The sequence below is a fragment of the Bemisia tabaci genome, chromosome 2 (genome assembly GCF_918797505.1).
Source record: "Bemisia tabaci chromosome 2, PGI_BMITA_v3".
In the NCBI taxonomy this organism is placed as follows: Eukaryota; Metazoa; Arthropoda; class Insecta; order Hemiptera; family Aleyrodidae; genus Bemisia; species Bemisia tabaci.
In genome coordinates this window covers 26,508,008-26,520,168 of record NC_092794.1, presented here as the reverse complement: position 1 = coordinate 26,520,168, position 12,161 = coordinate 26,508,008, and the positions used below count along the sequence as shown (strand labels likewise).

General features: G+C 46.0%; 1 protein-coding gene across 1 annotated transcript in view; it reads right to left on the bottom strand.

Annotated features, from left to right (window-relative positions):
- The window catches only part of LOC109032481 (uncharacterized), a 143,601-nt gene that overhangs the window by 45,991 nt on the left and 85,449 nt on the right, over positions 1-12,161 (bottom strand). The window contains exons 3-5 of the mRNA XM_019044636.2: positions 9,654-9,928; positions 8,648-8,843; positions 1,352-1,485 (exon numbers count right to left, since the gene is read on the bottom strand). Coding sequence (XP_018900181.2) covers positions 1,352-1,485; positions 8,648-8,843; positions 9,654-9,928 — 605 coding nt within the window. The remainder of the gene's footprint in view (positions 1-1,351; positions 1,486-8,647; positions 8,844-9,653; positions 9,929-12,161) is intronic.

Genomic DNA, 12,161 nt, shown 5'->3' with positions numbered 1-12,161 from the left:
TCCGATGTCTCTCATTGACTCCATCCACCGTGCGGCGGGTTCACGCGCTACACGAACCATCAGAACTGGCATCTATTTAATACGGGGAAAAAGTCATTTCTCTACGTCAAATCAGTACAGTTTAAAAAAAACGAGAGTAACTAGAGGACGAGAAATCTCGCACCCGCCGAAAAAGTATAATTAATGGGAAAAAAACAACAACAAAAACTTTGACTCAAAGCAGGAGGCAACGTGCCCTCGCTTCGAACAAAAGATAATTTTTTTCTGGGGGGGAGGGGGCGGCGGCAATGGACAAGTTGCCCCTTTTTCTCCTCAGCGGCACGATTATTATCGAAACTAAGTCGGCAAGACAAGATTAGACATGGCTCTATCATTACCTTGCAATATGTCACATACCGATGTCTAATCGGGCTGCTGTAAACTAACTTTCAATAATCGGCCCGAAGGCGAGAAAAATTGATATTACTCATTTAAGAAAAATAAAATATGAAGGCAATTCCAATTTTATGAACAGTGTGACGTAATTGGGGCAAATATGACGTCAATATTCCTGCAAAATCCAAAATTCCGCGGTATCGAAAATAAGTCGCCCTTTATTCGACAAAAAAATTGATTTAAAAACTTGTTGAAGTTTGGCATTCTTCCACACGCCACACACGGTTTTTTTTAGAAAATTAATGACAAAAATGTCGGTTTACCCACTTACGTCACCCACCTCACACCCAAAATGAAAACCCCTTATTTCTCTATGGCAATTTCTTTGTTTTCTGTTTTTCAGTGGGTGAGAGGCTTACATATAATCTGAACAGAACTCCAAATATAACTTGAATAAAATGAGCTTCGAAACTTAAAATTAACGCGGCTCCTTGACCTCTGTAACTTGAACTTACTTGCGCCGGAGATGCGTCGGTAATCAGTAAGCATTTAGTCATTGTTGAATCGTAATCAATATTTACCGCATAATTGTGATTCGATTGTTTGTTTATCCGTAAATGAGTCAATAAATAGAGCGAACGGGGGAGACATAATGCTGTCACGGTACAACGAACATCAGACGCACGCATTGAAAACTCTTCAATTCAACCGAGTTCATCAGATATACATTACTTCAAAACGGGGAAAAAAGAAATCTCGTCAGGTACAGAATCAGTACGCTAGCTGGCTGATCATGGAAATTGAACTTCCATGATCCGCTTGATCAGCTGATTTTGTTTTTCTCCATGAGCTTTATGACGCAAGGTTCGTGCACTTTTATCGTTAGCTTGAGAGAAGAGGACTTCAAAAGACAGATGATCGTATGATATTTCACTTTTCTCTTAACTTAATAGTATTTTGAGGGTAGAAAACTTACCGGGCGGACATTCGCATTTGTAATTCAGAGCGTCGACTTCTTCGCAAGTGCCACCGTGACGACATGGCGACGGATCGCACGGTACGTACTTGCTCTCGCAGTTTTTACCCGTATAACCCGATTCACAGATACACCTGGAACAAAAAGCACAAGAAAAAACAGGTAATTCATCGCTGATTATAGACAATATACATTGACATGCAATAAACACTTTCAGAGGAGCCGAGAGGGTCTGTGCGTAACAGCTAAAGGGTCAGTTGCGGTTGTCACAAAATCGTATTTCGATGCTAGACTCTTGTAGTTCTGCTAAAAATAATAATATCTGCCTCAACAGCAACTTTCTACGTTGGATATTAACCGAATTATCGCGCTTTGAAGAATTCAGGTTCATGACGTCATCCACCGTGATAGTGACATCCTTGGTTTCTTCCGCCTTGCTTTCAACCGAGTTTCACGTTGCGAAACCGGTGAAAATGTGTGTCTCCCTCACAAATGAAAAGCAAGGTGGAAGAAACCATGGGTGTCACTACCGCGGTGGATGACGTCATACGACGAATTTTTCGAAGTGGATGTCTCGGTTAATATTGAACGTAGAAAGTTGCTGATAGGACGGATCTCGTTCAGCTGATCCGCAATCGTACAATCCCATGACCAGCGCAACTGACCGACCCATTGTCGCGAATTTCTTTCCCACACACCTCAGGAATCCGACTGTCATAGTAACGTAAATTTTGTATTATTGTTTGAGCTTGGAGATAGAAACAATGCTTTCGGACACGACATCACACAGAATTGAGTGTCCTTGGGAAGAAAGTCGGTCAATGAGAGAAGTGAAAAACGAGCCGATCCTTTTGTGTTGATTCCGGCACAACAATGAAGAGCAGAACCGAGAAAACTCTGACTCGACCAAAAGTATGGATTACTTTGTGTTTTATTTCCGATATTATCCATATTTCTGGACCACTTTTCTAACTAACGTGCACACTCTGCCGTAGGCGGATCTAGACATCTCGAACGGTGAGACAGGCGGAAGGGGGGTCCCTGGACCTCCCCCAAAAAGATTTCGAGTTATTGAAGCATTAAATATCAAATTCGAGTCAATTTCGTCATGAACAATTACATCATTTATGCGTCTCTCCTTCTTCTTTCCTCTGCTCCTTCTCTTTTCTTCCTTCTCTTTTTCTTCCTCATTTTTCCTGGGCGAACGGGGGGGGGGCGACGGGCGACCCCCCTCCCCCCTCCCCAGATACGTCTATGTACTCTGCGCTTTTGGTTGGTTAAGCTCAACACCTGCATTAATTAATAGTGAAAGCTCAAACCTTCGAAAAACAACCTTTACAGCACAGGTGGCGATACTAAATCTCTCAGGTTTACGCGAATTAACGAGAATTGCGACTTGCGAAATCACGTCCCCCCAAAAAAAGGAAGAGAAGAAGAATAAAAACAAGCATTAAACCGAATAAATACACAGAAAAAAGCATGGCGAGCGAACGAAAGGTGGTAGGAACGAGGCCGGTCCGACCCTCGGGCTAAAAGCGCGCAACTCGCGTTGAAACCCAACGGCGTTTTGCGGTTTCGGTTGAGGAGATGGGGCATGAAATGGCGGCGCACAGTGGATCGAGTCAATTAGAGAGGTCGGACATGAAATTTTTGACTAAAACTGCACATTTTTATGTTTATTTCGTCACATTTTAAACTTGTAGGAGTGCTTCTTGCAGAAAATTTCACTAGGAAACCAATGAAACCATTTTCGGAACTTCAAAGTCACGTATACATGGCGTTATAAGCGTTTAAAGTTTCCAAATTTTATCCGACCTCTCCGATTGACTCGCTCCACTGTGCGGCGTCGAGACTGTGGGAACCCGCACTTTTCGGCGGTGGCGACTTATTTTTATGCATAAGCGCGGATTACCCAAGTTTACGGAGCCGACGAGAGGGCTCTCGGAAGAAGCAGCGCACCGACCGGGGCATTGTTAAATACGAGCATGGCACTGTTTATAAAAACGCCTCGCCATGCAGCCACCCGTCCGTGACGTATCCGCCGTCCGCCGTTGCCGTCTCCCAAGACATGAATATAGTTAAAAGACACCACTAGAGTCCCTTTATACCGAGAGAGTAGTGCCATCTCAATCCTTTAACTACAGAAAAAGTGTGCCGCTCTCTGATTGGTCGGCTATCATGGAGCCCCTAAGTTGGACAAAAGTAAACAAACCCCAGCCCCTCCGCTCCTAGTTTGTCCCAATGTAAACAAACAAGATGGCGACAAAGTTCTAGTCGTGATTTTGGGTGTGATAGAAAGTTTTGCTAAAAATTAAGCTTAGAGGGTGATTATCATTCAATTCTCAGCCAATAAAACGTGTTCCTCTAGGTCAGGTTTGTTTACATTGGTCCAACTTTGGAGCTTCATGATAGTTAAAACTGATGAACCAATCATGCATCAAATGCATCAAATCTGAGGAGTTTTGTTTTGTCAAAAGTTTTGCTGAAAATTAAGCTTAGAGGGTGATTATCATTCAATTCTCAGCAATAAAACGTGTTCCTCTAGGTCAGGTTTATTTACATTGGTCCAACTTTGGAGCTTCATGATAGTTAAAACTGATGAACCAATCATGCATCAAATGCATCAAATCTGAGGAGAATTCACCTTGAAGAGATTTTTCGCCGAGTCCAATCCGCGTTCCACGGAGGGATACGGCGGCATTCCTGAGAAAACGAACAACGCACGAACTAACTACAACCAAAAAGATAGGATTTATAGTTCCTTTCGAAAGGAGATTTATTCATACACGGTTCCTCTCAGCTTGAATACGTCAACTTGGCGACTCCGCTCCCCTCGTTCCAGGCTATGACCGCCCCCGCTCTACCGCTATTACCATGATTTACCATGATTATAATTAATGAACCAGGATTGATGGCTAGAGATCCACGAATCGTGAGAAAAATCGAGCGTTCCGCACAAGGAATGTCCACCGCGCTGTCATCACATCCCAACCAGAGACAAAACGTTCTGAAAGATTCCACTTTTACGATCAAATCATAAGACACCGCCCACAAGGGCGCAGGACACTTCCAGATTTTTTGACCTTCCTAGATAACCCCGTTAAAAATTACCAAATCCTTGACTTTTTGCTTTTCCCTGGCCCCGAAATTGCAGAATGGAGATGTTGCATGTGTGAGGAATTAGCGATTAGACCACTCCCAAGCTCAAAAAAAAGCTCTCAAGTTGAGGCAAAAATGGAGGGGATATCCCACGCTATCCTGAGAGTCCACCTATGCATCAAGACAAACTCTTCATGCAAAAATAGTTCCATCGGGTTCGTTTGAATTGTGACTGAATAAACATAAAAATGTGCAGTTTTAGTCAAAAATTTCATGTCCAACTTCTCAGATCGACTCGATCCGGTGCGCGGCAACACGCAATCCGCTGCGTGCAACGGCTTCATACGGCGTGAGATAAAAATATTGCTCGCGCTTAACTGGATACGTAGCGCAGCTTTTAAGAAGGGGAGGGGGGGGGGCGGTGGGTCCCGAGTATGGGTCGCAGAGTGGAAATTCGTAATTGTATTGAAAGCGCGGCGGGCATTGATTGCGGTGGTGCGTGAGACGAGGGCAAACTAGACCGTGAGATTGGTAAGATCGCGCATGCGCAGGCGCTCCCATCAGGATTTCGTCACCTAGGCCACGGCGGCTGCGGGGGGCGATGCAGTTCCTGGTCATCGGGGCTCGCGAGAAATTCCGCACGTTTTCGGGAATAATCGCGAAAGCCGGACGGTGTGCTCGCCAGTGGCGTGTCGTGCTTTGCGATATATCGATTGTTCCGTCATTTACACCTGTGGAAAAGGATCGAATATTAAGGTGTTCGCAGCGAACACTTTAATAATCGATTCTTCACCATAGGTTTCAATGACAGAACAATCGATAAATCGCAATTCACGCCACGCCACTGGTGCTCGCCTCCCTGTTCCGTGGTCTCGGTTTCGTCGAGAATGGGTCAGTTGCGCTGATAGCAGAATCAGGGTGTCCAGGGCCGGATTCGCCTACTTGCCGCCCATGGGCCGCCTATATTTTGCCGCCCCCTTCTCATTCGTTTTGAAACTCGATAAAAACCATCAGTGCCAGCGGGGGAGGGGTGCATAAGACGCATTAACTCGTGTTGAACACATTTTTTTGGGAAAGCCCTGTCAACACTACTAGCAAAAGTTCACGGAACTTCGAGCGAAAGTTAAGTTTCGTAAACCTACCTCTGTGTGGACAAGGCCTTCCATGTTTGGCACAAAGCGTGAAGTATTCAGACAGTCTTGTAGGCGCTATGCGTTTCACGCCGACCGCTGCTGAACGCACTGTGTTGGACGCAATGCGTGAAATATTCACGCAGTCTTGAAGGCGCTATGCGTTTCACGCTGACCGCACTGTGTTTGGCGCAATGCGTGGAGTATTCACGCAGTCTTGTAAGCGCTATGCGTTTCACGCTGACCGCACTGTGTTTGGCGCAATGCATGAAGTATTCGTGCATTCTTGTAGGCGCTATCCGTTTAACGCTGACCGCAATGACCGCACTGTGTTTGATGCAATGCGAGAAGTATTCGTGCAGTCTTGTAGGCGCTAATATGTGTTACAAGCCGATCGCCGCGCCGCGGGCTTCTCCTTTTCATCTCAAGTCCTCGTTATCATTTCTCTCTAAGTCGCGCCGTTCCAGGCCAAATTGCGTGTTTGGTTTCTCTCTTAACTCGACTAAATGAAGGTACTGTCTGTTGTATCACTAGGAGACAACAAAATTAGAAATTACTATGCTTTCAGTAAATGAGAGATTTTGTCGCCTCTTCTCGTTTGTAACTTTTTTTTGTCTAAATCTGATTTTTTTTAACACCTACACTTAAAAAAATTGTAAATTTTTGCCGCCCCGTAGATTTGCCGCCATGGGCCGCGGCCCACCATGTGGCCACCCCCTTAATCCGGCCCTGACCAGTTATAAAAAACCAAAATCGGGGACTTTCAGGGACTTTTAGGGGTGTTTTTTCGAGAGAATCGGGGACTTTTTTCTCGAAATAGTAAGAGGGAGTTCGTCAGAGCGTTGAACCGCGTATTTTATACGACTAATTTTACGAGTCATGTTGAACCGACGAAAACATACGAAAATCTAGGCAACATCCCATTTTTTTTTCATGGTTATACCGCGCTGCCGAAGTTGGCGGGAAAATTTGAAAATGCTGGTGTTCAGGACGATTTTTGTCATTTTTTCGCAAATCGCAAATTCCTCACACATGCAACATCTCCATTTTGGAGTCATAGTTGGACGTATTTCTATCAAACGGACCTAAGCGCCATAGGGGAGGAATGGAGAGGGGGGCTTGGATTGGCGGGTGTTGCGGAACGCGATGCTCGCTTTCAGAGTTGCCAGCCAAATTATTTTTTTCCATTCCCTGACTTTTCCCTGACTTTTAAGTATGGATCTGACGCAGTCTGTTGAAGTGAAATTGATCCAGTTGATCCCGAGACCGCCCGCGCCTAATTCCACGAAAAATCAGAAAAATCCCTGACCAACACCGAAATTCCCTGACTTTCCCTGACTTTTACCGGTTGATTTTTTTTCCCCTGACTTTTCCCGGTTTTCCCGGTCGCTGGCAACCCTGCGCTTTTCATATACTCGCAATGCTTTTCCGTGGCGCTTAGGTCCGTTTAACAGAACGCGCTATCCGGGATTCTAAAATCTTCAGATGGAACTCAATTTGGCGCTTAGTTCCGTTTGACAGAAATACGTCCAGCTAATAATTTGAAAATGATGAACTCCTGGAAACCGTGGAGTTGGTGACGGGGGACGATACGATGGAATCGAGAACGCATTGGCCTCTCTCGTTTCATTTAACTATTCCACCGTAATTAAGAATAAGAATATGAGCGCCCCGCAGTATTATTCCCGGACTGCAATTGCCTTGAGTGACATTCATGCTCGCATTCCGTCCCGGCGACGCACTAATGGGCCGGGCGTTTAAACGGGCTCATTAATGCATAAATCGATGGCAGGAACCCGACGCGACCGAGAATTAGTAAATAAACCCCGGAACCGCGAGCACCCAGCTCCCGAATAAATTTCATCTTAATTCAAGGCCCGCTCTCGCTCCTGATCCCGATTGATAATTATTTAACGGTGGCGTGGCGTGCTTTGCGATATATCGATTGATTTGCCATTTAAACCTATGGAAAAAGATCGATTATCAGGGCGTTCGCAGCGAACACCTTAGTAATCGATTCTTTACCATAGCTTCAAATGGCGATATATCGATAATCGATCTTTCACGCCACGCCACTGTCGCAGTGCGACGGTGACGCCGTCCACTAACGAGCCAGCGTCTTCATCCGAAACCACCTATCGACGCGGGGTTCTCACCCGGAGTTGCGTGGTTCTTGGTCGACGGAGCAGCGTCCGATTCTCACGGAAATGCACAGGAATTCGAGGCCCTCGACGCCGGACATTTCGCCTGCGTTCGAAATCCTGGCCTTTCTTCACTCTGAGTCATGGGCGACTTTCGTGGTGGGAAAATTGTGGACCTCTAATTAGAATCGACGGGGTGATGGGAATATTCGATCGGATGGCTCCCAGTGCGGGCTGATTGTTGAAATCGATAGACTCTTGTCTATCGACAAAGAAAAAGAAGGCGAAAGGATGTGGAGGGATCGTATCGGTGGAAGCGGGTGGTTGCTACGGCAGGGTGCCTACCGTACGGAAAAAGTACGGATACACCGAAAAATCACGGATTTCAGGAGGTCGGTACGGATTTTCCGTGGAAAGGTACGGAAATTCGAGATTTACGTGATGAACACTATAAAGTGTTCCTGGGGATATGCAATTTCCTTTGAATGGGGGGGGGGGGGGGGTGGGTCATAATTATATTATATTTTGACGGTTGAGTTTTAAACCGTGTGTATTGTGGTGCATTATTAAACTAGCTAGTAATGCATGATGAAATTTCAATGTGCTTAGTTTCCACGCTCGAAAGTATCTGATGTTTATTTGTTTGAGCGAGTGCCTTCGGTTCGAAGAGCTACGGACCCGAAGGAGAACAGCTTTTTTTCGACTGGATTGTTGATGTCAAAACAGGAAAACTACATAATTTGTTCGCGAACTTTTTAATTTTGATACTTTCAGGTTTTGTCTCAAAACGGTCACACGTGCTCCCAATATAAGAGAACATTCCCCAAGTTCAAGTTTGAAGGTTTCTTGATTGCATCCCAAACTACTTAATTACTGGGAGACATTTATTTCGTATGTTTTCTCTTAAAAAGGAGAGGTGGACTTACGTGTAGGATCCATGGGTGTTGAAGCATTTTCCTTTTTGGCAAGGCGAATTGAAGCACTCGTTGACGTCGTCGGAGCAGGTGGGGCCGGAAAACCCGGGGGCGCACGAGCACTGATACCTGTGATCCAACGACTCGCAGGTGGCGCCGTTGCGGCATGGTTGAGGCGCGCAGAAATCTTGCCGTTCACAATGACTCCCTGCAAAAAAAAAGAACAAACGTCGCAACATTAGTGAGGCGAAAAAAATTACTTGCGCCAAAGTTGGTTGCTTTGTAATTGAATCAGTGAGAACGAAAACGCACCAACTCGAAAACAGTGCTCCCATTCCATGTCAGTCAATTAGTTCCGGGATTCGGAACTTATTTGTTCCAATTTCTCCCACTCTATGATCGGTAAAAGTTCCAGGATTCCTTTTACATTTTTCAAAAGTTCCGAGAAAGTCCCGGAAAATGCAAAAGATCCGGAACATTTCGGGAATTTCTACTACAGTTTATCAAGTTTCTCCGTAACTTTCCATTCATATTCCAAGGGTTTCGTGTGACTTTTCAAGGGTTTGTCCTAATTAAATTCCAATCATTTTCCAAGGGTTTCTTCCGGCTTTTCCAGGGTTTGGTCTGACTTTCCAAGCACGTATTTCCCTTTACTATTTCTCTGACTCTTTTGGAGCTTTCTCTGACTATTCTATAAGGGTTTCCTTTAATTTTTCTAAGGTTTTCTTCTCCGACTTATCCAGGGTATAGTCGGAGACTTTATCACGTTTCCTCCTAACTTTTTATTCATTTTCCAAGGGTTTCCTCTGACTTTCCAGAGTTTTTCCTAACTTTCCAAGCTCTGACTGTTCTAGGGTTTTCTCTGACTATTCTACGGTTTCCTCTGACTTATCCAGGGTAGTCAGAGACTTTATCACGTTTCCTCCGAACAATCCATTCGTTTTCCAAGGGTTTCCTCTGACTTTCCGGAGTTTTTCCTAACGTTCCAAGCTCTAAACATTGAGGAAGGGCGACTTACCGGCGAATCCGGGGGCGCAGGTGCAGTTGTAGGAGTCGAGGGAGCGGAGGGTGCAGGTGCCGCCGTTCTGGCAGGGCTGGGAGTCGCACGAGTTCTTGATGGGGATCTCGCAGAGGGAGGCCGAGAACCCGATCGGGCACGAGCAGAAGAAGCCCGGGCTCGACTGCGGCGAGGTCCGCACGTGGCAAGTCCCGCCGTTCTGGCACCGCGGGCCCGGACCCGTGTGGCACGGGTTCAGGTGCTGACAGTACTCCCCCACGTACATCGCCGTGCAGCTGAAACAAATCACAACAAACGCATTAGTCCACAAATTCAAACACTCGAAACCACAAAAGAAAATGTGTCGGTTCATCCGGGGAGGAGGTGGCTTCACGAGCGAACCAAGAAGGAGCCGCGATGACTTCAGAGAAAGGAGCCGCGAGGACTTCAGAGATGAAGAGAGACCCTCAAAAAGAAAAGTAGTCAGTTCCACCAAGGGGACTCGGGGTGGCTTCACGAGAGGAACAAGAAGGAGCCGCAAGGACTTCAGAGATGAAGAGACCCTCAAAAAGAGACGTAGTCGGTTCAACCGGGGAGAAGGTGGCTTCACGAGCGGAACAAGGAGCCGCGAGGACTTCAGGGATAAAGAGAGACCCTCCCAGTGGGCTGACTGTTGAAATTTATAGACAAAGCTATAGACAAGGAAGACATACGGAGTATGAAGCGGTCCTATTGGTTGAAACTGGTGTGGTCTTCATAGACTAAGACGGAAAATGATAGACTTACCGTCGGGTCTCTTGTCGATTGCCGTTAGCAAGTCTATTATCTACCTCTTCTGTCCATTGCAACCACCCGCTTCCACCAATAAGATCCCTCTGTATCTCTTTCGTCAGGAAGTGTTGAATCCCCGAGCGTGCATGATTCTGAAGGGTCTTTCTTGGGGGATCTCTGTCGATCTACTTGGCCTCCTCCAGGAAAAGTGAAGGATTTTGCTGAGTAAGTGTATCATATACCTTTCAGCCTCCAGAATCTCGGTTAGAGCTCATGGGCATTGGACAGTGGAGGACTGGACGACTGGCAAGTGGCTTGCGGTTTTGCGCCGTAGGCGACCCTGCCGGTTCCGCTACGTTAAGACAAGGCGTGAAATAAATCCACGAGTTTATTGTCACCTTCTCGCTAATCCAAATGATTATATTGCTTTAGTCTGAGGTTTTTCCAGACTGAAGGCTGCATGAAGCTATCATTCCAACTCACTTGATCCAAGCAAGACATTCCTCCAAGTTTGACTTTCACTTAGCCTGCGGCGAGAATTCAAAAAATTCCTGAAGGCCTCCTCATTTTTTAAGTTTGAGTCGCCTATTTGGGAAGTTTAAGCACCCCCACCCCAAAAGAGGGTGAAGTTGACGCGAGTTTCTGCGAGATAATTTGACACGATGGGAAATGCGATGCAACCAAATGGAGTATTTGCACACACATTTTTTATTGCTTCATCTGAAAGTGCTTAAAGAGCTGAGTTCAAGGTAATTTTTTAATTTTTTTCTGATTTGGGAAGTAGTGGAAACATAGATTTAACGGTCATCTAACGATTTCCCTATTTTGACACAAGTATTTTAGCAGATTACATCATTTTGTTCCATCTATTCCAATAATTGTTCAATTTATGAGCCGAGGGTCCCCGTGTTCAGTTCACTCAGGAGTTTCCACCTAAACACGAAATTCGTCAAATATCAGACACCGGCAAATTCTCTATCGATCTCCTGGGACATTTCGAAAGTGCTTTCATCGGAGGATGTAGATCAAGCAACCTCATCTCGCGATACCGCCGACAGGAGAATAATACTCGAAATCAAGATCTCGGCTCTCGAGGCCCTCGAGGGTGGCCTTATGATGGCCTAATTGACGATTCAAGCTCCGCCGAAAAGCGTTCGGACGCGTTAAAACGCTCATCAATCAAAGCGAGGCTCCGGGCCCGCGAGAGCGTCGAATCCGATCAGTTCACCGAATCAAATGTCACTGGCTCCCGCAATTAAGAGGCCGGGCACCTGCGAGCAGCCCCGTTTCCAAATGTCAGCGCCTCCGAGCTCCGAACTCCGCACAGTAGAACGAGCTAGGAGAAGAGGTCGGGCATAAGAGTTTTGGCAAAATCTTCAAATGGAGATGTTGCATGTGTGAGGAATTTGCGATTTGACTGATGATTCTTACGTAAAAGTTCGCAAGAAACACGATGGTGCCACTGGTTTTCTCAGAAATCATCTCCCAAGCTCAAAAAAGCTCTCAAGTTGAGGCCAAAATGGAGGGGATATCCCACCCTACCCTGAGAGTCCACCTCTGCATCAAGACAAACTCTCCATGCAAAGATAGGGAGCAAATACATTAGCAGGGTTGCCGTGTTTTCAGTCTTGGAGTCCCCAAATAAAGTGGCAGCCCTGTCAACCTGTCTATGTGCTCCCTATCTTTTGCATGGAGAGTTGGTCTCGATGTACAGGTGGACTCTCTGGATAGCGTGGGATATCCCCTCCATTTTGGCCT